Source organism: Polyodon spathula, chromosome 23, assembly GCF_017654505.1.
Source record: "Polyodon spathula isolate WHYD16114869_AA chromosome 23, ASM1765450v1, whole genome shotgun sequence".
Lineage (NCBI taxonomy): Eukaryota > Metazoa > Chordata > Actinopteri > Acipenseriformes > Polyodontidae > Polyodon > Polyodon spathula.
Window position 1 is genome coordinate 27,811,816 of NC_054556.1, and position 24,540 is coordinate 27,836,355.

The following is a 24,540-nucleotide window of genomic DNA, read 5'->3' on the forward strand; positions in this document are numbered from 1 at the left end:
AGACTTTATCTACAGACCCCTGATCCAGACTGTATCTACAGACCCCTGATCTAGATTGTATCTACATACACCCCTGATCTAGACTGTATCTAGACCCCTGATCTAGACTGTACCTACAGACCCCTGATCCAGACTGTATCTACATAGACCCCTGATCTAGACTGTATCTACATACATCCCTGATCTAGACTGTATATGCATAGACCCCTGATCTAGACTGTATCTAGACCCCTGATCTAGACAGTATCTAGACCCCTGATCTAGACTGTATCTACAGACCCCTGATCTAGGCTGTATCTACAGACCCCTGATCTAGACTGTATCTAGACCCCTGATCTAGACTGTATCTACATAGCCCCCTGGTTGCCAGCCAGCTCTGTCTGACAGCTTGCATTATTGCAATGGCTTTCAAACACAGCAGTGTAAGGGAAGGGATGACATCATATCATTCCACATGACAATGCTGCTCTATATTGTTTTTAAACACTCCCCTTTAAAAAAGAATGCAGGTGTATGATTCGCTGATCCAAAAATACGAATAAAAACTTGTACTGTTCATACTTGTCATCAGTGCAAATCTGAAACAATAATAACTTTGCTCTAGATTATAATACAATTATTATAGTGTTAAGATGCACATAATAATAATAATAATAATAATAATAATAATAATAATAATAATAATAATAATAATAATAGTTTGGAAATGAAAAACGATAGTTGTATAGGATTTCAATGGGGTAAGTTGAAAGTGACACACCTCATTTTCAGTGACTCACTGCCCATATCTTACATAGAGATCTCAAAATAATATTAATGGTTTCTTCTTCTTCTTCTTCTTCTTCTTCTTGGGCTTTGTGCAGTTCTCGGGACAATCCAGCTATTTCTATTTCACAAGATACATTTCAAACAACATTGCTGTAATGTGCAAAGACGATGGGGTTGATCTTTCTCGAGGGCTTAATTCTCCACTGATTCAGGGGGAGTGTTTACTCGCTGGGACTGAGATGAGAAAGTGAAGCAACACCAGAAAGTGCACAGCAAAGGAGAAACGCTGCCCACAGCATTCAAAGATTTCAAATGAGTGTTTAATCAGTGTGGTCTGCAACTAATCAAGAGTTTGCAAAGCAATGTTTAATCTAATTGGAAAAAAAACACTTCTGTTAACACATGGTGTGTGTGTGTGTGTGTGTGTGTGTGTCAGTGTGTGTGTGTGTGTGTGTGTGTGTGTGTGTGTCTGTGTGTGTGTCTGTGTGTGTCAGTGTGTGTGTGTCTGTGTCTGTGTGTGTGTTTGTGTGTGTGTGTGTGTGTTTGTCAGTGTGTCTGTGTGTGTGTGTCTGTGTGTGTGTGTGTGTGTGTGTGTGTGTGTGTGTGTGTGTGTGTGTGAAGTGAGTGTGTGAGTGTCTGTATCTGTTGTGTGTTGTGTTGTGTGTGTGTCAGTGTGTGTGTCTGTGTGTGTGTGTTGTGTGTGTGTGTTGTGTCAGTGTGTGTGTGTGTGTGTCAGTGTGTGTGTGTGTGTGTTACCTACTTCTTCTAAAATACTTGTTTTATTTCTTTTTAGCAATATGGACCTCTATTAATATGAAGTATAACACATTATTTTAAAATAGAGTGCATGGTTGCTATGGTATTAATTTGCACTGTTCATTGCGCTGCTGGGAGCTGTAACAGAACTGTTCTAACAGTGTGTGGACTCATTAAACCCGACTCAATCGGTTCTGAGATCGGTTATGTAGTGTGGACAGGGCCTTAGTGTGTATGATGCTAAGCTCTGTTACCTGGACAGGGCCTTAGTGTGTATGATGCTAAGCTCTGTTACCCCACGAATACACCCCACTGTAAAACAATGTCAAGAGTTTGGAATTAGTGGAGAACCAAGCCACACCCATCCTAATGATAATCTCTTTCGCTGTCATGCTTGCATTAAGACACAAGACAAAGAGCACACTTCAAGTAGCTGGTAGTGCTGCTCACTCAGCCGGTCTGCTGGTTTGTTAAGGTGAGGGTTAGGGGTCAGCCTGTCTGCTGGTTCGTTAGGGTGAGGGTGAGGGTTAGGGGTCAGCCTAACTAGATCTTTTAGGTGTCAAGTTAGGATCCCGCTCCCAGATCCTGTGCTAGAAATCCCCATCGGGACACCATGACTAGCAGATCTAATCTCTCACTCCCCTCACAGATACCGCCAGTCTGCGAAACAATGTCCCGAGTGTGGTAATTGGTGTGAGGGGTTAGGGGTCACCTGTTGCTGGTTCTAGACTAGGGTGAGGGTGAGGGTGAGGGGTCCAGCCAACTGCCATTTCTTTAGTGTGATGGTTTAGTCGGTCTAGTTAGGGGTCAGCCTGTCTGCTGGTTTTTAGGGTCCAGGGAGGGTGAGGGTCAGCCTGTCTGCTGGTTTCGTTAGGGTGAGGTCCCAGGGTCCAGGGTGAGGGGTCAGCCTGTCTGCTGACTCGTTACTAGGGTGAGGGTTAGGGTCAGCCCTGCTCTGTCGTTAGGGTGAGGGTGACATAGGGTCAGCCTGTGAGGTTTGGTTAGGGTGAGGGTGAGGGTGAGGGTTAGGGGTCAGCCTGTCTGCTGGTTCTTTAGGGTGAGGGTTAGGGTGAGGGTTAGGGGTCAGCCTGTCTGCTGGTTCGTTAGGGTGAGGGATCGGTTCGTGAGGGTTAGGGTGAGAGGGTCAGCCTGTCGCTGTTTCTTTAGGGTGAGGGTTAGGGTGAGGTTAGGGGTCCCTGTGCTGCTGTTCGTTAGGGTGAGGGTGAGGGTTAGGGGGTCAGCCTGTCTGCTGATTCCCACTCCCCAGTCGGTGAGGCAATCCCAGTCGCCTGTGCTGCTGGTTCGTTAGGGTGAGGGTGAGGGTTAGGGGGTCCCCTGTCTGCTGGTTCTTTAGGGTGAGGGTTAGGGTGAGGGTTAGGGGTCAGCCTGTGCTGGTTCGTTAGGGGTGAGGTGAGGGGTCGTGTCAGTGAGGGTCAGTCCCTGTCTGCTGGTTTGTTAGGTGAAGAGGTGAATCAGCCTGTCTGCAATTTGTTTAGGGTGAGGGTTACCTCCCAGGGTGAGGGTCAGCCTGTGTGCTGGTTCGTTAGGGTGAGGTGAGGGTTAGGGGTCAGCCTGTCTGCTGATTCTTTAGGGTGAGGGTTAGGGGTGCAGTTAGGGGGGTCAGCCTGTAGGATTCGTTAGGGTGAGGGTTAGGGTTGAGGGTGTAGGGGGTCAGCCTGTGCTTAGGGTGAGGTTCGTCAGCCTGTCTGCCTGGTTAGGTGAGGTGAGGGTGAGGGGTCAGCCTGTCTGCTGGTTTGTTAGGGTGAGGGTGAGGGTGAGGGGTCAGCCTGTCTGCTGGTTTGTTAGGGTGAGGGTTAGGGTGAGGGTGAGGGGTCAGCCTGTCTGCTGGTTCGTTAGGGTGAGGGTGAGGTTAGAGGGGTCAGCCTGTCTGCTGATTCTTTAGGGAGAGGGTTGAGGGTGACCCCAAGGGGTCCCCTCCTTCCAGTCCTGGGTAGGTGAGGGTGAGGGTGAGGGTGAGGGTCAGCCTGTCTCTGGTTTGTTAGGGTGAGGGTTAGGGTGAGGGTGCAAGAGGGTCAGCCTGTCTGCTGGTTCGTTAGGGTGAGGGTGAGGGTCCCAGCTCCATGTGAGGGGTCAGCCTGTCTGCTGGTTTGTTAGGGTGAGGGTTAGGGTGAGGGTGAGGGGTCAGCCTGTCTGCTGGTTTGTTAGGGTGAGGGTTAGGGTGAGGGTGAGGGGTCAGCCTGTCTGCTGGTTCGTTAGGGTGAGGGTGAGGGTTAGGGGTCAGCCTGTCTGCTGATTCTTTAGGGAGAGGGTTAGGGTGAGGGTTAGGGGTCAGCCTGTGCTGGTTAGTTAGGGTGAGGGTGAGGGTTAGGGGTCAGCCTGTCTGCTGATTCTTTAGGGTGAGGGTTAGGGTGAGGGTTAGGAGTCAGCCTGTGCTGGTTCGTTAGGGTGAGGGTGAGGGTGAGGGGTCAGCCTGTCTGCTGGTTTGTTAGGGTGAGGGTGAGGGCGAGGGTTAGGGGTCAGCCTGTGCTGGTTCGTTAGGGTGAGGGTGAGGGTTAGGGATCAGCCTGTCTGCTGATTCTTTAGGGTGAGGGTTAGGGTGAGGTTTAGGGGTCAGCCTGTGCTGGTTCGTTAGGGTGAGGGTGAGGGTTAGGGGTCAGCCTGTCTGCTGATTCTTTAGGGTGAGGGTTAGGGTGAGGTTTAGGGGTCAGCCTGTGCTGGTTCGTTAGGGTGAGGGTGAGGGTGAGGGGTCAGCCTGTCTGCTGGTTCGTTAGGGTGAGGGTGAGGGTGAGGGTTAGGGGTCAGCCTGTCTGCTGGTTCGTTAGGGTGAGGGTGAGGGTGAGGGTTAGGGGTCAGCCTGTCTGCTGGTTCATTAGGGCTGTTCCGGGGGCTCCGTTATCCCGCCGTTTCTCTGCTTCTTCCCCTTCTTTTTATTCAGAGGCTTTTTCTCTGCCGAAAAAAAGAAAAAAAAGCATATTTATACATAACATGTGCAGACAATTTAAATTCCCTTAAACTCACACACACACACACAAACCACATACACACATGCACGCACACACATGCACACGTATGCACACACACATGCACACACACCACACACGCACAAACGCATGACACACATACACAAAGACACACGCACACACGCATGCTTGCACACCACACGGGCACACACACACAGAAGCACGAGTGGTGAGTAAAGAACTAATAATAATAATAATAATAATAATAATAATAATAATAATGTAATAACACCAGTTTCCTGTTTTATTAACCCTCTATATGATTTGTTCTCATAGGCAGGTTAAGTGATTTTATGTTTCTTTCTTTCTTTCTTTCTTTCTTTCTTTCTTTCTTTCTTTCTTTCTTTCTTTCTTTCTTTCTTTCTTTCTTTCTTTGTTTATCCAGTTCTCATTTACAAAACAGCAAACCACCCCCATAACCCACCATCAACAGAGACCAGCTTGAAGGAATCCTTACTGATTTACAAGGGAAATGATCTTTATAAAACACAATGCAATTAAGAAACTAAAATCACAAATGAGAAAGGGCTCCTCCGTGCCTCCTCAGAGCGTGTGGTTAGAGATCAGCTCTGCTTGTTGTTTGTCCTGCTGTTCTATTGAGGCTATGAGAAGGTCCTCCATGTGGACCCAATAGACTTGCTAGGGACATGGCATCATGTCCACCTGGGATTCATTCTCATATTCCTCAATGTTGTTGTTTGAACTGCGTCACGAGATTCCATGACCCCTGAGTCAACCCACACACAGACAAATACCATCACGCTATACTAACAGCAGCTGCTACTACAGTTTACAACGTGAACTGCGCTGCTTTAAAAATACATGTTCTAGTAAAATGGCACCTGTGGGCTGTCGCACAGGCTTATCTGCCACACTAAATCACAATGAGAACTACAATACATACTGTCCTGTGATTTATTACAGCATCTGGGGAAAATTGTTTTAAAATGCAAGTTACTACCTACGCCTTTCAGTATGGAACAAGCTGCCGATTCTTGAGGCAGGGCGGTTTGAAATCCTCTTCTGTGGACTTAAAGCACAGGCAATGTGTCAGACAGGTGTGGTGCTCAGCAGACGCCAACATCTCACAGAGCTGCGGAAATATTCTGGAATTAATCCAGCCCGAGACATCGGAACTCACAGGTGCTGCAGGTAAGCAGGGAAGACAGGAACGTCTTGAGATGGCAGCCTGTGTGACTACAGGGACAGTGTGTTCAACTCTTTCCAGTGGATAACTAGAGGGAGCACAGAGAGAGTGTGCGGGGAACAGTTTGAAGAATGGATGAAATCTGAGACAGAGACGAGGTAGTTATACTAGCAAGGGAGACAGTGGGTGCAGCATGTCTGCACAATGAAGGGGATAACTAGAGGGAGCACAGAGAGAGTGTGCAGGGAGCAGTTTGAAGAATGGATGAAATCTGGGACATAGAGAGAGATAATCATACAAACCCACTCCTCACTACCTCCATTCATTGCCCTTGCTGAAACAGGTTTCATTACTGTAGTGCAGTGTAACATGAGTTTGATTTCTCCCAGATTTCATACAACAGAATGTCTTCCACATGGTGGGCAATGGGCTGCTCGTCTCTGGCATCTCATCTGGTTCCTATTACACATATTGCACGTGTCTAATTTGGTAGTTTTGATGTGAAGAGTGCAGTGTGATTGTCTGCACTTTGCAGACGATTACAAAGAGAGTGTGCAAGCTAGTATCTATTGGACTGGAGCCTCGGTCCAACCGATCGGCGCCACTCAACAGCACTCAGAACGACGACAGCCTGGGCTGCTGCTCCAAGGCATGAGCGCCTCATTTCCATGGCAACACAGCTCCATTACAACAGGACAAGTTGTGCATGATCTGCTGAACTGGAACGGTGTCGTGGCTGGCGGTTTATTTTATTGGATTATTTTACCTTGAGCAGGTTTCCTGTAATCTGGTGTAAAATCAGAACCAACATCTTCACTAAATTAACTGCTGGACTCCCTAAGTTTCAGTCTAATGGCATAAGGGGCAGGTTTGTGGGCTGAATATTTTACACAGCAGTCTATCACATGTGTAGAATATTACCATCGTGGATGTGTTAGTCTCTAATTCTTGTATTGTTTGTGTAGTCTGTTAGCATCGCGGGTGTGTTGGTCTCTAATGCTCGTATTGTTTGTGTAGTCTGTTAGCATCGCGGGTGTGTTGGTCTCTAATGCTCGTATTGTTTGTGTAGTCTGTTAGCATCGTGGGTGTGTTGGTCTCTAATGCTTGTATTGTTTGTGTAGTCTGTTAGCATCGTGGGTGTGTTGGTCTCTAATGCTTGTATTGTTTGTGTAGTCTGTTAGCATCGTGGATGTGTTAGTCTCTAATGCTTGTATTGTTTGTGTAGTCTGTTAGCATCGTGGATGTGTTAGTCTCTAATGCTTGTATTGTTTGTGTAGTCTGTTAGCATCGTGGATGTGTTAGTCTCTAATGCTTGTATTGTTTGTGTAGTCTGTTAGCATCGTGGATGCGTTAGTCTCTAATGCTTGTATTGTTTGTGTAGTCTGTTAGCATCGTGGATGTGTTAGTCTCTAATGCTTGTATTGTTTGTGTAGTCTGTTAGCATCGTGGATGTGTTAGTCTCTAATGCTTGTATTGTTTGTGTAGTCTGTTAGCATCGTGGATGCGTTAGTCTCTAATGCTTGTATTGTTTGTGTAGTCTGTTAGCATCGTGGATGTGTTAGTCTCTAATGCTTGTATTGTTTGTGTAGTCTGTTAGCATCGTGGATGTGTTAGTCTCTAATGATTGTATTGTTTGTGTAGTCTGTTAGCATCGTGGATGTGTTAGTCTCTAATGCTTGTATTGTTTGTGTAGTCTGTTAGCATCGTGGATGTGTTAGTCTCTAATGCTTGTATTGTTTGTGTAGTCTGTTAGCATCGTGGGTGTGTTGGTCTCTAATGCTTGTATTGTTTGTGTAGTCTGTTAGCATCGCGGGTGTGTTGGTCTCTAATGCTCGTATTGTTTGTGTAGTCTGTTAGCATCGTGGGTGTGTTGGTCTCTAATGCTTGTATTGTTTGTGTAGTCTGTTAGCATCGTGGGTGTGTTGGTCTCTAATGCTTGTATTGTTTGTGTAGTCTGTTAGCATCGTGGATGTGTTAGTCTCTAATGCTTGTATTGTTTGTGTAGTCTGTTAGCATCGTGGATGTGTTAGTCTCTAATGATTGTATTGTTTGTGTAGTCTGTTAGCATCGTGGATGCGTTAGTCTCTAATGCTTGTATTGTTTGTGTAGTCTGTTAGCATCGTGGATGCGTTAGTCTCTAATGCTTGTATTGTTTGTGTAGTCTGTTAGCATCGTGGATGTGTTAGTCTCTAATGCTTGTATTGTTTGTGTAGTCTGTTAGCATCGTGGATGTGTTAGTCTCTAATGATTGTATTGTTTGTGTAGTCTGTTAGCATCGTGGATGTGTTAGTCTCTAATGCTTGTATTGTTTGTGTAGTCTGTTAGCATCGTGGATGTGTTAGTCTCTAATGCTTGTATTGTTTGTGTAGTCTGTTAGCATCGTGGATGTGTTAGTCTCTAATTCTTGTATTGTTTGTGTAGTCTGTTAGCATTGCAGGTGTGTTGGTCTCTAATGCTCGTATTGTTTCTCTTATGAATAAGTTATGTAAACACCAGCGGCTGTTTTCTATTGGAAGCAGCATCAACATGTGTTCTTTATTCCGACGTGTGTCGTGTCTGTAATTCAGCTAGCCCATGCAAACAGCACACACACTGGAAAGCAGTTCACACAATGTGTATGTGTCACACTAACACAAGTTCAACCACTCGATGCAATCTGGTGTCATTTGAATGAATGCAGGATCCGGTAAAAAATAAATATTCATTCTGTATCGCTGAACACGAAAACGTTATGAAATGAAAGAAGTCTTGTGTAATGAATATTGTTACACAATGTGTTTATATATTTGTTAAACCACACACTGTATAAAAGATCCTTAGACTATGTGTTACTGACTTGAGTTAAATAATATATCATGTAAAGTGTGTCGGTGCCATTTATAATGCACTGTAAACCCTGATAAGTCAGGTTTACTAAGAAAGAAACAGAGTAAACTCATTGCCTTATGTAATTAAGTGTAGCTTTTTGTTATGAGAACTTTCTCTGGGGCTGACTAAACTCATCACATGTATATTCATGTACCTTAATCCATTTGAGGTAGATTTACTTTTTAACAGTCAAGTTAGTTTGAACATTTTTACTTGATTTAAACAATAAAAAGTCAGCAAACAGGATGTGCAATCAGCTGCTATTGTATTAGCTGTCAGTGCAGCAATTCTGCTTATGTGCTTACAGCACAGCATTTACCAGTGCTGGAACCAGGCAAAGGCAGAGTTGCAGGGAGAGCGAGAAGGGAGGGAGGTCACATCCGCAAACTGACCGCGGAACGGGGGCGGCCACACACAACACAAAGAGAACACGTGTAAGGGAGCAGCCGGGGGCACAAGAGACACGCAAACACAACACACGTGTGCAACTGCACACACACTATTGTAAAAATCCCGCAAGTGCTGATGGGACTCTAGTCCCCTGATTCTACTAAACCAATTACTTTTGAACAACTAAAGTACATTTGAATGTTCAACGAACTTAAAATGGACGAGTGTTGTGAATAAAATTAGATTTTTTAATTCAGTGTAACTTGTTTTAATTTGTTTAGAATCACTTTGGGGTTTACAGTGCACAGTAAACTAAACAGCGCTCTCTCTTTTTTTACTGGATGATAATCACAGATGCAGTGTCACATTTTTCCACTTCTTTCCACTGTCTTTTAAATAATAACATGTTAGCAAGCACAACCTTGAGTCCTGCGCACTGGGAAAAATGCTTCGTAAAACAGTGCAGGAGTTCTTTCAAATGCTTCACTAAGCATGCATTAATTTATAAACGAACACTAAACGTGTGCATTATATATAATACATTATATATTATATATATATATATATATATATATATATATATATATATATATATATAGATAGATAGATAGATAGATAGATAGATAGATAGATAGATAGATAGATAGATAGATAGATAGATAGATAGATAAAACATTATGTTTATATAATTATTATAATTATTATTTAAATGCTGCAGTTTCATACCAATGTAATGTTATATATAAATAGTTTTATCGCTCAATCTGTACAGCATGTTGCTCAGAAGCCCACTTCTATTATCATGGGATGATATTAATCCAGCTCAGTGCAGTTCTTCACACAGTAAGCACATTATATTAAAAACAGATTGTAAGATAAACTAGCTAAAGGACGCGGTGATAAAACAGAAGAGGTCCCACGCGTGTAATTTAACATGCACGTTGCGATTGCTCGATAAGGGTCCACGTGGATCTCATGAAGCTGAACTGTTTAGGTGAGCCGACCGCCTTGTTTACTCTTTCTGAATGCTGCTGTCAGTAAAAGAAAGGCTGGAGCCCATTCCTGGACTCCTTTTGAATGGATTACGATGCACTGAATGCGCTGTGCCTACAGGAGGACATCCTTTCATTTCCATGTATATAATACAGTGTAATCAAAACCGGTACCATTAGGATTACATGTGACATCATCAAGCTGTGATCTTGTGAATCAAATCATTCAAATAGGTGGGAGTTATGTATATATATATATATATATATATATATATATATATATATATATATATATATATATAGATATATATATATATATATATATATATATATATATATATATATATATATAAACAACAACTTATACTATGAGGTACCAAAATAAAATAATTACTGCATTTACTAGGAAAACTGCTTTTTAATTAACAGACACGTTTTGGATTAAAATTGTCCGTGAACATTAAGAGAACGCATTGCTGATTGTTTCAGTTTTCATGGTCCTTCTATTTATGGTTGGACAGATTTCGCCGTGAAGACAGTTTAAAAGACATCACTTTAAATACACAGCGCATGTGTTGTAATTGCTGTTTTTAATGTCTATACTATGTTTGTATTGGAAAGACTTTCCTTTCACCCAATGTGCAGAGAATGAACCACGTCCATAAAAAAGGAGGAATCGATGTTCCTGGATGTAGCCGAGCTTCTGGACTGTTTCACTTCTTGTGTTCAATCGATGTTAAGGTCATCCTCTCACAGAGAGAAGGGCTCAGTGTTTCTTTGTTGTATTGATGTTAGTATAAGGAATAGCCAGAGACAGTCCTATACGATCATTTGAAGGGATTTGCTATTCGGGTTTACAGCTGGATGTTATTCATCTGAAGTTACAGTGCTTCCATTATAAAAGATTACCGCTGTATTTGTGCAGTTTGATCATGTGTTTTTACTGTGGTCAGCTCTTTACAAAGGTTACGCTGCTCTATTTAACATTCCACGGCTCTGACCTCCTGCGCACTTGCACGCAGTGTTCAAGTTTGCTGTATCGTGTTGTTCTAAGTGCTGCTGAAAAGAGACGCTGCACTTTGTTGCACGGTTCGAGCATTTGAATAGAGACCGCTGTCTCCATTTCTCCGCGGATTTGTATATTTTGGTTTTGTTTTGCGTAAGCCTTTTATGTGCACAAGTTTAAATTCTCGGACCAATTAAATTAACCTCTTGTTATTCAACGAAGCGAAAGCTTTTGGGAGATTGTAGCCTAAGCGTCTGTGATATTGTATGTTAATCATATCTGAAATAAACATTGTTTCACGTTTCCTTCCAGCTAAAAACCTCAGTTGAATCCTGGGCTTTGGGACACTGCAAGGCGTCTCTTTAAAAGCTGCTGCCGCTGAAATCAGAGAGCACCCCGTGCCAGCAATGGGCTAGATATGAGGAATTCAGTGCACTAGATACGCGGGGGTGCAAAATCATTTCCAATTGTAACTCGAACCACCCCACCAACTCACAGGTGCCTTCAAAGCATTTTATGCACCCCTTGGAAAAGATATATTTAAATCCACCTACGTGTACCGATATTCTAGTGTGCTTCTCACAGACACGAAGAGCTTCGCACACATGGTTACAGCTGCATGCAAAGTCTCGTTACGCGTAGTTTACACACTAGCACTATACTGTTATCAAGGACAGTCTTTCTTTTTATCTGTTAATGTGCGTTTCTTTTTACAGGAAATGGGTCCCGTTAAAACAATGTGTGATCAGACCAGGCATGGGTTGGGTTCGGCCCAACTCAGCCCAGAGGTCCACTCCCGCCCCGGTTTACTCCTAATTCCCTTCGGAAGCGAATCTTCCAGAGACGTGCTTTGTGATGGAAGCCATAAGTAAGTGCTGACACCTACAACCACAAATGACATCATAAATCCTGTAAAACATTTGTCAAATTGTAAAAAAAAAAAAAAAAAAAAAAAAAAAGCATGCGTGTATGTGCGTGCGTGTCTGTATTTTTAAGATCGGAAGTAATTAACGTAGTACTATTGCAGCATTACAGTTAGTTCAGGTTTCACTGCAGTGGCCCTCTTTGAAACAGTTAAAGATCCTCATTTCGTTGAGAATGCGCACCAGACTTGAAGTTAAAAAGAATGGCGTGAAAAGTCGGTACTCCTTTCCATGGCATTCTCAGTCGTGAGTGTGTCCCGCGAATCCTTTGCCAGTTCCAGATGGTGAGTGGATTCAATTAGTTGCACAATGTATTTCGCAGAACCGTAGCTGTCATCTCAGATTATTTTAAAAGTAGATGACAAACTCCAGCAACCACTGTAGTATTTCAGCCATGAAACTTAATATGCAAGCGTTCATTTAGACTGGCACAGCTTGTCTGCTGAAATCGATACCCAAGTGTTTATCTTTGTCTAAAACCATTTACGCGTTTTTCAATAAAGGCGCTTTCTAGTAGCACGGATTGGATACAAACGGGTTTAAGTAAGTAATGTCAGGTGTGTGAGTAGCCTCCAGTGTAATAGAGTGTAAATTATGACAAGTGTGTGAACGCTTAGGATGAGGTAATTGAGACATACGCGCAATAAATTCGTCAGGCAAATAAATACTGCCAGCGTCAGGGTGTGTTGATACCCATCCTTGTAATTGCTTTTCAGAAGTATTTATCGGCACGTATTAAATAAATCCATTCGCTAATGTTTGGATTTTAAAACTAGAACAGATGTCCTTCACATACTTTTACAACTGAGTACCAATCGGTGGCAATTAACCTATTAACCAACACACCGAGCGTCTTAAGAGGTAATTGGAAGCGAATTGTCAGCGCCCCAGATAAGAGGAAAATCCTCTTCCAATCGACTTTTAAAACCCTCAGTGCGGAGGTTAATTACCATCGACTGGTACTCAATTAAAATGTATGTATTTACATACCAATTAATACACCAGTATTAAAACGTTCTGCATTATTATGTGCGTTTTCTTTCTGCACCGGTGTTAGTGATCTGTTTTATGTCAATATAAAGCAGTTTCTAGAACAGAGGACTTTTCCAAAGTTCAGAAGAATCCCAGACATTTTCAGCTTCGCAATGCCAAGATGGCTCTGCTGGATATCAAGGTATTACTGAACCAGAAAAAAAAAAAACACATTATCATTTCAGGAAATGATAGATTCAATGCAAAACCAACCTATGAGTCATGTAAATGAACCACAGTCAAGAAACAAACAGCTTGATTAAAAGAAACAACAGTAGTGATCTATTCGGAAAAGTAACATACAGCAAAGTGCTCTCGAGTTACCCAGTTCAGACCTCAAAGGAAGTCGAGGCACATTCTTCATCACAGATGTGTATTATTAAAGTTGCAGTTGTTGGCTGAAAGTCACTTCAGAGCGGGTTTGATTTTATGATAACACTTTACATTAAGTGTCTCTAATTATAGTGCATTTACGCAGTCATTACTCAGTAACTACATCTGTCATTACTGATAATTACAGTTTAATTATGCATTATTACAATGGAAATTCTGTTGAGTATATGTAACAGTATATTTAAGTACACAGTTGTACAGTAAAACCATATATAGCATTGACAGGATTTACACATTAAGAACATCATCACATGATATAGTGTATGCCACACAAGTGGATCGCTGACCAGGGCAGCTGATCCAGCATTACATCCTGTACTGAAACATATCCTTGCAGCTGCACTTCTTACCTCCAGGACATCTCTTCTTCATCCTGCACCTCTTGGTCTCGGACAGCACTGGGCAGGAGGCTGTCTCAACCGTCTCTTTTCTAACAATCTCTTTGCTCCTGCTTTGTGTCCCCCATCTGTGTCCACACAGGTGTCCATTGTTGGTGCACGCTGTCCACTCACTCCACTGTCCTGACTCACAGCCCTCTGCAGAAACAAATCCAAACCAACATCAATGATTTGGCACGCTCCGTAGAACAACTATAAAAATAACTTCTTTTAAAATTGCAAGATTTCAGTGATCCGTGTTTTATTTGCAGGCTGTCAAAATTCTGTAGAGTTTCCTGGCTTCTAAAAAAGCTGGTAGTAAAAGTGTCTCAGGGTTTTGTGAGTACAGCATGCATGATTAATAAGTGTGTCTCAGTGGTGTTTACAATGGCAGGATAGGTGTCAGAGCACAGAGGCAGTGCTGTTGTAAAAGTTTGTCAAATAGGGCTTACAGCAGTAACTGTCTTCAATGACAAGTTGCTGTCGCTGGCATTAAACTGCAACTTATGTGTTGTTCTTATGGTTTAGAATCTCTTGTTTATTTTATTAATTCAGTATTAATTAATGTTAGTATCTTCAAGCAATGCTGTTTTTTGTATTACTGTTATGTACTCATTTTGAGGTTCTCATACACATTTTCCAAAAATCATTTCAATGATTTGCTGTTTTCAGTTATTATAATAATTAACATGAAGAGGCCGTGTGGCCTCCCCAGAGCTCTAAGAATCATGTCTTAGCTCTCGGAACATCAGGTACACCACAGTGTAGCCGTTAACCTGCCCCCCTGCAACACCCTGCCCCCAGTGGCTGTAAGAAACAGCACGCTGCTCTAGTGTTTCTAATAGCAAAGAAAATGTGCCACCTCTTGAATGTCAGACCCGTACCAAGTTGCCCATTAAAAGATTACACATATTGGGGCATATTTCCAGCGCGTTTCCTCCATTCTTTAATCGAGCGGAGAAAATCATGTTAATGAAAAAACACAAAACACCCCAAGAAGGGCATCTGAAATATCTAACGGTGCTGTTTGATTCTAATTGTGTGAAATGAAGTAGGTGCTGATTAAAGACTGGAGTAAACCCATTATCAGAGAGAAGCATGCAGAACCCGCTCTCACCGATACAGTCTGCGAGATGGGGGGCAGTCCCGTCTGGACAGCTGCTCAGGCACTTCCCTTTAAACAGGTGGAATCCAGCTTTACACCTGATGCAGAAATCCTTGCTGAAACAATTCTCACAATCTGGTGTCTTGCATTCTAAAATAAATGGAGTTAAAAAGGGGACCAAACAATTGTGCTTTAACTTGTGCGCTATACAGCGATTTATTTTGTAATGCATATTTAAATATTCAATTACTGTAGATTGCAAGCTTTTTATTTATTTGATTTTATCTAAGATAGAAATAACTTTCAATTTAAGATGGATACAAATGTCTCTATACATTTATTTATTAAACAGAAAGCATTTTTATATTCTTGTTTTATCAATAAACAGTGTTGTATATATTCTGTCATAAGTTACTATTAAACACTCAATAGTGTAAAAAATGTATGTACAAGTAATTTAACACAATAATGTACCCAGCTCTGCTCTATAGATCTGAAAGCAGAGTGCTATACAGCTCCTCTGAAACGGATTGGAAGCTGTTCTATAGATCTGAAAGCAGAGTGCTGTACAGCTCCTCTGAAATGGATTGGAAGCTCTGCTCTATAGATCTGAAAGCAGAGTGCTATACAGCTCCTCTGAAACAGATTGGAAGCTGTTCTATAGATCTGAAAGCAGAGTGCTGTACAGCTCCTCTGAAACGGATTGGAAGCTGTTCTATAGATCTGAAAGCAGAGTGCTGTACAGCTCCTCTGAAATGGATTGGAAGCTCTGCTCTATAGATCTGAAAGCAGAGTGCTATACAGCTCCTCTGAAACGGATTGGAAGCTCTGTTCTATAGATCTGAAAGCAGAGTGCTATACAGCTCCTCTGAAACGGATTGGAAGCTGTTCTATAGATCTGAAAGCAGAGTGCTATACAGCTCCTCTGAAACGGATTGGAAGCTGTTCTATAGATCTGAAAGCAGAGTGCTATACAGCTCCTCTGAAATGGATTGGAAGCTCTGTTCTATAGATCTGAAAGCAGAGTGCTATACAGCTCCTCTGAAACAGATTGGAAGCTGTTCTATAGATCTGAAAGCAGAGTGCTGTACAGCTCCTCTGAAACGGATTGGAAGCTGTTCTATAGATCTGAAAGCAGAGTGCTGTACAGCTCCTCTGAAATGGATTGGAAGCTCTGTTCTATAGATCTGAAAGCAGAGTGCTATACAGCTCCTCTGAAATGGATTGGAAGCTCTGTTCTGTAGATCTGAAAGCAGAGTGCTATACAGCTCCTCTGAAACAGATTGGAAGCTCTGTTCTATAGATCTGAAAGCAGAGTGCTATACAGCTCCTCTGAAATGGATTGGAAGCTCTGTTCTATAGATCTGAAAGCAGAGTGCTATACAGCTCCTCTGAAACGGATTGGAAGCTCTGTTCTATAGATCTGAAAGCAGAGTGCTATACAGCTCCTCTGAAACGGATTGGAAGCTCTGTTCTATAGATCTGAAAGCAGAGTGCTGTACAGCTCCTCTGAAACGGATTGGAAGCTCTGTTCTATAGATCTGAAAGCAGAGTGCTATACAGCTCCTCTGAAACGGATTGGAAGCTCTGTTCTATAGATCTGAAAGCAGAGTGCTATACAGCTCCTCTGAAACGGATTGGAAGCTCTGTTCTATAGATCTGAAAGCAGAGTGCTATACAGCTCCTCTGAAATGGATTGGAAGCTCTGCTCTATAGATCTGAAAGCAGAGTGCTATACAGCTCCTCTGAAATGGATTGGAAGCTCTGTTCTATAGATCTGAAAGCAGAGTGCTATACAGCTCCTCTGAAACGGATTGGAAGCTCTGTTCTATAGATCTGAAAGCAGAGTGCTATACAGCTCCTCTGAAATGGATTGGAAGCTCTGTTCTATAGATCTGAAAGCAGAGTGCTGTACAGCTCCTCTGAAATGGATTGGAAGCTCTGTTCTATAGATCTGAAAGCAGAGTGCTATACAGCTCCTCTGAAATGGATTGGAAGCTCTGTTCTATAGATCTGAAAGCAGAGTGCTATACAGCTCCTCTGAAATGGATTGGAAGCTCTGTTCTATAGATCTGAAAGCAGAGTGCTATACAGCTCCTCTGAAACGGATTGGAAGCTCTGTTCTATAGATCTGAAAGCAGAGTGCTATACAGCTCCTCTGAAACGGATTGGAAGCTCTGTTCTATAGATCTGAAAGCAGAGTGCTATACAGCTCCTCTGAAACGGATTGGAAGCTCTGTTCTATAGATCTGAAAGCAGAGTGCTATACAGCTCCTCTGAAACGGATTGGAAGCTCTGTTCTATAGATCTGAAAGCAGAGTGCTATACAGCTCCTCTGAAACGGATTGGAAGCTGTTCTATAGATCTGAAAGCAGAGTGCTATACAGCTCCTCTGAAACAGAGTGGAAGCTCTGTTCTATAGATCTGAAAGCAGAGTGCTATACAGCTCCTCTGAAACGGATTGGAAGCTGTTCTATAGATCTGAAAGCAGAGTGCTATACAGCTCCTCTGAAACAGATTGGAAGCTCTGTTCTATAGATCTGAAAGCAGAGTGCTGTACAGCTCCTCTGAAATGGATTGGAAGCTCTGTTCTATAGATCTGAAAGCAGAGTGCTATACAGCTCCTCTGAAACAGATTCGAAGCCCTGTTCTTTCCACACTTACTGGTGCATCTGTTAATATCTTGCCCCCGCACGCCGTAGTGCCCCAGTGGACAGGATTGCACACACAAGCCGTGCTGCCGCATCCCTTCTCTCTGAATGAACAGGAACAGCTTCTCTGGGCACTTCAGGCAGCCGTTGTCTCCGGAGCACTCGAGACAGCTCTTGCAGTCGTCAGGCAAATCAGAACCGACTGAAACAAACAGGGACAGCGTCAGCATTGCAAATCAGAACCGACTGAAACAAACAGGGACAGCGTCAGCACTGCAAATCAGAACCGATTGAAACAAACAGGGACAGCGTCAGCACTGCAAATCAGAACCGACCGAAACAAACAGGGACAGCGTCAGCACTGCAAATCAGAACCGACTGAAACAAACAGGGACAGCGTCAGCACTGCAAATCAGAACCGACTGAAACAATCAGGGACAGCGTCAGCACTGCAAATCAGAACCGACTGAAACAAACAGGGACAGCGTCAGCACTGCAAATCAGAACCGACTGAAACAATCAGGGACAGTGGTAAGAATGGATATGAAGTAATTAAGGGTTTATAGGATTATGTTTCACAAACTGTCAGTTTTCTGTGACAGCTAAAGATCTAAAGAAGGGGCCTTGGTTTTTATTGGTCTATTGTGTGCCAGCAGAGGGCTCATTATATCACTAAGTGAAATCTGCTCGCCTGCAACACTGCTCAGCTCTCCTCATGTACACAAAATCAATTCTATTTAAAGATCATTTCCCACATTCTTTAAAAGAAACGAAATGAAGCTACGCATGCAGCTGCTTGAATGCATTTATAAATATAGGGGAGACCGGGGACATTTCTCAACAGGGTCTGGTTTGAGAAAGAAAAAGTAAATGCATGCATTTTTTAAATCAATTTGAAAATCATGCAAAGATGTTTCAGAAATTATTCACTGGAGATTTACTCAACAAGTTACCAAGCTTAAAGATAGGCTCCGTAGACAACTCTACTAGACTCCAATTTCCCTCTTTAGTTGGATAAGATTGTGTGTTTAAACTATGGATGAGACACCATGCCATAAGAATGTTGAAATTCCACTGTAACCTGGCACCTCATATTTGTAATAGTGCGTGGTTGCACAGTGCGTTTCTACAATGGCAATGCAACATTCAGTAATGCAGGGGACGTGATTAGCACAGAGTAGAACCTCCATCGGGAAGTCGAGTCTAAAACTCTAAGGGGTTTTTATTCATCCTAACTGTTTTTTTTTATTTCATCCAACACGAGCTAACACTGAACCTAGACGTCCTTGTTTTCTGTGTAATAATCAAAATATGCTTGCATTGAATCTTTGATGAAAACAGCTACAAAGGGCAGACACTCCTTTTCTTATCTGCTAACACTAGCACACTGATGATCACAGAAGCACACAGTACGCCAAGCCAAGCCATCGGACGACTACCCTCTTGTTTGCATTTCACTGATTACAAAGGAAAATGAGCATAGCGTGACCTAGGACGAGCACTCAGAGATAAAAAGGTTTCAAAGCTCTGGATTCAATGAAACGCTGGCCCCATGTGCACATTAAAGAAGATGCTACTTTTGGCAGCCTGTGCAATGCTAAAGGTAAAGTTACTGCACACAGCGGTCTGTAAAACATCTTCTCGTACTGTGTAACTGTGTGATTCAAGTAATGATGCACAAAAGGTCGGCACATTACATTAAACATTTTATGGAACTATCTTTGTTATTTGTGTCATTTGTACAAGTCCTTTTGCCACTGATTAAATGAATTGAATCGACTATAAATGAAAGCCCACAGATTATTCAGAAATCTGCACGCACATTTGAACTCAATGCAAGATATTCTGTATGTCTGATCTGCAGCATATTGTCTAAATTGTAGCTATGAACGGTCAATAGCTAAGTGATGATCCAATCTTGTGTTATATTGTATGATGTGTTTTCATTCCTTCCCAGAGGCAATTTACAATTATTACGAGTCCCGCTGCGTGTAAACTTTAAAGCACATTCATTAAAAGGTTGTCTGGTTTCCACAGGGCCTGAGTGACCAGACCTTCCAATTTCACAGTCAAGGTAAAGGCTTCTCTGGGCATGCTCAGCAGTATGATTACTGAGCCCTCCTTTCACATTCTACTGGCTTTAGATGCAGGTTTTGAACCTCAAATTTTACTGTGGAAAATGAACAAACAAACCATAGCAAAAGAGAGAGAGAAAAAACACATTACATAAAATAAAAAAAAAAACTCCCTGTGGTTTTAGACCATTAGTTACGCTTTGGGAGAAAAGGACAAGGCAACTTCTAAAAGAATTCTCTATGAATTCTGTAAACAATTTAATGAGCAATGCACATCCCAAATATGCATTGATTCTATTATAAATATATAGCATAACTACTGTGATTCACTTTTTTCTACTGCTTATCGACAGTGGATGGAACCACATACCATGTTAATGTGACAGCATAGAAATCAGCTTTAAGAGGAAAAGCTGTCTTTCACATTGCCGGAGTAGCATTGGACAGCATTTGAACTGCAGCATTGCATCAGTTACCAGACAGGGGGGGGGGTTATTAAATTAGATAAAGACACATTCAGTTAAATCTTTAGCTTGCCAGCAGTGCTAAAAGGGTACTTGGGGCCCTGTTTTGAATCCTGTTCAGATTAGATTTTACAGAACAGTAAAAGGCCACAAACAAGCATTGCCGTGTGGACTCTGCTCTCTTGTTCTGAGTGGCTTTTGGGTTTTATTCTTCGCACAAATCTGGTCAGACTATCGAGAAATGTAGGTAGACTACGGTCCGAGGCTTTGAGGTCACACGTGCAGTTTAGCACACTGCAAATTCTTTTTGTTGATTAATGCAAAGAACACAGAGTGTGTTTTCTTATAAATGCAAGACTCTTCTATACTTTATCACAGCATGGAAACCTAAGAGAAGGAGCAGTCCAAATACAATGGTAGACTTGGATCAGTCTTTCTAAAAACAAGCTGCTAATGCGGACAGGACAGTAAAAGAGTTCAAGATAAAAGCTCACCTCCTCGCTGGCATCGGAAGACACACACACACACACACACACATACAGAATATCGGCTAGGGGTCTACTATATATTATTTACAGATATATGCAAAGATAAATGTGCAATACATTAAACTGCCACACACACACACACACACACATATATATATATATCCTTTGGTCACACATTTTTTAAATTTAAGTTTTAGAAATTGTAAAACAGTTTGTGTGCACTCTATGGAGTTCCAGAAGTTGCCGTGCCATAAGTTAAAAACATAAACACACATGTATTAAATACACAGCTAGGAAAGTTAACCTGGTAAATGATGCCCCCAGTGAGTGAAGGGGGTCTGTATGTACACGTGATCGTGTTAGATAATGTTCAGCGCTCATTCCAAACTCCTTCTGTTTTGTTTGGTTACCGGAGGCACACAGAGAGCCTTGTAGCCACTTTCGTGACTTTCGCTAATGATGCACGTTTGGCTCGAGAATTTCTTGATACATTGCTCGGTTTCGAGTGCAAATCTTCTCTACAGTCGGGAGGAAATCCACCTCCTTTGCGAAATGTGTTATTAATAAAGCAAATTAATGCCTTTTTTTCAATTTTGATGAAAACAGGAAAAGTGTATTATGTCTGTGAATGTAGCCAGTGAAGACTCCTTGGGCCCTGCTGAGCACTGAATGGTTTTCATCTCATTTCAAACCCTGATTGGGGAGAAGGAGACAAGGAGCCCGTGCCTACTGGGGTTTTTCTTTAAAACACACCCCCTGCCAAGCAGACTTCCGACCTCATTATTTGTATTATTAGTGTAACAAGAGAGTGCCACAGATTAGAGAACTACATCACACGCACTTTTCATGTAGAGTAGCTGCTCTGACTCAAAATAAACTGAAACGTCACGTATTCTGCACAGCCTACCTGTTAATAATAATAATAATAATAATAATAATAATAATAATAATAATAATAATTTATTTTTAAAGTGCACTGGGGGTTGCTGGCGCTGTGGGTTAAATATGCTAACCCTCTAAGATGTGTCACAGTTGCTGTTCATTTTAAAGTCTTCTCTGAATAATGTTTTGTTTTTAATGTCTCTATATATCAGTTCCAGTAAGAATAATGAACTGCTAGCCGTCAGGTTTAGAGGTCATTTCCCAGTCAGTTTCTTTTACTAGCTTAGTTTCCTACAAACCAGATCATATATATGTCTCCAATGAATATTTTGAATAATTTCACTTATTCTATCACTGCATCTGTCCCGAATTATCCTGCCTACTGTTGTAATAACTAGCAGTGCTGAAGGTGCATGCCAACAGAACCCAATTAGAGGCACAGTAATTGAAAGAATGTTTGGGAAGCACGACTCCTTCTGGAACGACTGCTCTGATTTCATCTGTTAGTAGTGTGCTTGTTTAGCAGCGTTTAAAAACACAGGGTATCCTTACATGACATCTTAGAACATGACTGTTACAATGGTATGTGTTCTTTACTATTGATCTGACAAAACCGGAATAAGAAATACTGTACGCAGACCAGATCACAAGTGAATTTGAGCCATTGTCAACATCGCTAAACTAGCTTTAGAGGCAGATTGAACACAAATACTACTGCTGCTACTACTGTCTGAGTTACATTTATCATTTCGGTTATAAGGCTGGAATAAATTACTGACTGTGCATGGCCACCTCATATGGGGACAGATTAAAAAGGATCTCTACTAGTGTTGATATGGGGACATATGGAAGATGCAAATGCATGACAGATTTCTAGAAGGAAAACATTACCTCCTATATAAAACAATGGAAACAAAACTTTAAAAAAATGTCAATGAAAAATGTATTTATCCAAAAACGACAGCTATTTATAAAAATGTTTCATGAATGAATGTGTTGAAAATCTATTTATTTTCTAAAAGCAGTGCAAAAATGTACATCTCAAACTTTACCATCATGTAAAATGAGCAGCAGAATAAAGTGATGAAAGAGGTGTTACACTGGGACTGATGATCTTTACTAAGAGTATAATGTGATATTTTATAATGGGATACTTTGTACTGTGATTTTGTAACAATTGTAAGTCGCCCTGGATAAGGGCATCTGCTAATAATAAATAAATAATAATAATAATAATAATAATAATAATAATAATAATAATAATAATAATAATAATAATAATAATAATCTGCGATGAACTGGCATGAATTAAATATCTTTTAATCTATATCTTTTTTCAAAGAGGTATTGTTAATGCATATTTTACATTATGCATGCTGACAAGCACATCGTCAGGATTGCTTAAAATCCCTCAAATGTTTGCAGTGGTGTGGAAAGGCGTTGTGTACTAGCACCTGTTGGCTTAAACCTGCAGCTGGAGAAGAGGCACCTGAAGACCAACTTAAATAAATCAAAATCAATGTGATGTGTTTAAACAGCATACAGTGGCATGAACTAAACCCCTGCACCCGGGTGTGTGTTATACTTGTAAAAACCAGACCACTATATTCCCTTTCCATTTCACACACAGCAATATAGACAGTGGCAACATGCGAGCAACGCGTAGCATCTGATGCATGGTTATGTGCATCGCTTTATGACCACCTTTCTTTACAATAAATATTACATATGACAGAGAAAAATACAATAATGAACGTGTTCGTCTTATTTCAGATCGTATATGATAGGCTACTCACATTCTTACTCTATAATCACGCGATTAGGGGTTGCGCTTTTGAAACTCTGTTATGCACAATTCTTGAAAATAAAAAAAAAAGTTACTTCAAAACATAATGCATTACTAAATACTAAGAATTTGCAGTTACCTGTTATGTGTGAAAGACGACTTGATCACCAGACTTTATATAATATATAGGCCTAGGCTACATTATAGCAGTGCATTCTGGTATCCATAAACTGCAATTAACCTCAAAAACTGAAAGGAAACAAAAGAGAGAGAGATTTAACTTTAGATACTCCACGTTCATTCCGTGATCATGAGAAACTTAAACTAGGTTTTGTTTTTGCTGCCTTCAAAATAAATAAATCATTGCAAATACATGGAGATAATATGACCGCAGACTGAGAGGTGAGAGGTAGCATACATTGAGGAAAAGCTATCTTAAAACACAAAATAGTGTCCAATAGGCCTCGACATGAAACCGCTTCAAAATACAAAACTCCTGATCCCAATGCTGGTCTCCCTTCATGAAATACAATACGCTTCAAAATACAAAACCCCAGTGCTATTGCCCCTTTGCAGTTTTACTTACCACTCAACGTTCTCGGGGTCTGTTGGCTTAGCATAAATGCACAGTTGACGAGGAATACAATTGCGAAAAGTCTCAAATGCATCTGTGCAAACAGGACTCAACTCAAACCAGATAACGGGACATCAGTGAAAGGCAACAGCAGATCCAGTTGAAATTGGAAGTGTGGAAGAACCGGCGCTCCACACGGCACAGCTGAATGGGTTGGAAGCGTCAGATAAGGTAACATTACTTCTAAGACTGCCTTGCGGGGACATTTATACGCGAAGACTCTCCGGAGTTGCATCACAGCGCTTCGTTAACCCTGTCACGCCTGGCCCGGCTGTCTCACAGTACATGACAAATCTCACAGTCATTCATCCATTCAGCCTGCATCACTATCATCCAGCAGGGTCATCACAGCTCTCGACAGTTAGCAGCGCGCTTCATATACAGACAAATAGAAACGGGTACTGGAGGCAACGCCCCCAGAACATCTACATATAGGCTACTATTTCTAATAGAGTTTAACAGTACAGGGTATATTAACCCAGTCGTTATGTGTTAGGGTCTGTATAGTTCTGTTGAATATGTTATTTTAACTTTAAACAGTTTCATCATATAATTATTATTAATACAACAACAATTACCTTATTACTACAACAACTACTACTACTACTACTACTACTACTACTAATAATAATAATAATAATAATAATAATAATAATAATAAATAATAATAATAATAATAAATAATCTAGAAGAACTCGCATCCCTTTTTATAATTTTCTGAAAGATGTTGTATGTTCAGTGATGCTTAGCAATAGCACACGATTTTCATAATCAAGATGTCAGCGCAAGAAAAGCCAGCTTGTCGACAAGCTGATGATAAAA

The 24,540-nt window shown here is 41.5% G+C and overlaps 1 protein-coding gene and 1 long non-coding RNA gene across 4 annotated transcripts; one reads left to right on the plus strand and one right to left on the minus strand.

Moving 5' to 3' along the window:
- Window positions 1-1,537: 1,537 nt before the first annotated feature.
- On the plus strand, window positions 1,538-3,702 carry LOC121297825. Its single transcript, XR_005947223.1, has 3 exons — window positions 1,538-2,050; window positions 3,248-3,393; window positions 3,613-3,702. It is a non-coding gene; the product is annotated as an uncharacterized LOC121297825 (long non-coding RNA).
- Window positions 3,703-4,289: 587 nt separating this feature from the next.
- LOC121297824 (R-spondin-2-like) lies at window positions 4,290-24,196 on the minus strand. Of its 3 annotated transcripts, none has more exons than XM_041224337.1 (6): window positions 23,671-24,193; window positions 17,403-17,591; window positions 14,751-14,888; window positions 13,607-13,792; window positions 5,467-5,535; window positions 4,290-4,431 (listed from the first exon to the last, which is right to left on the minus strand). In XM_041224337.1, exons 1-6 carry the CDS (start codon window positions 23,750-23,752, stop codon window positions 4,355-4,357), a joined length of 741 nt encoding a protein of 246 aa, XP_041080271.1. In that variant the 5' UTR covers window positions 23,753-24,193; the 3' UTR covers window positions 4,290-4,354. The 3 variants fall into 3 exon arrangements, with proteins under 3 accessions (XP_041080271.1, XP_041080273.1, XP_041080272.1); XM_041224338.1 differs by having other exon boundaries at window positions 4,332-4,431; window positions 5,471-5,535; window positions 23,671-24,196; XM_041224339.1 differs by lacking the exon at window positions 5,467-5,535 and having other exon boundaries at window positions 23,671-24,187.
- Window positions 24,197-24,540: the final 344 nt, after the last annotated feature.

Coding starts and splice junctions, on each gene's coding strand:
- LOC121297824 (XM_041224337.1), bottom strand. CDS start 23,752: ATGCATTTGAGACTTTTCGCAATTGTATTCCTCGTCAACTGTGCATTT. Junction 17,592..23,670: donor GACCCCGAGAACGTTGAGTG/GTAAGTAAAACT, acceptor TGTTTGTTTCAG/TCGGTTCTGATTTGCCTGAC. Junction 5,536..13,606: donor GAAGAAGAGATGTCCTGGAG/GTAAGAAGTGCA, acceptor CTGTGCTTTAAG/TCCACAGAAGAGGATTTCAA.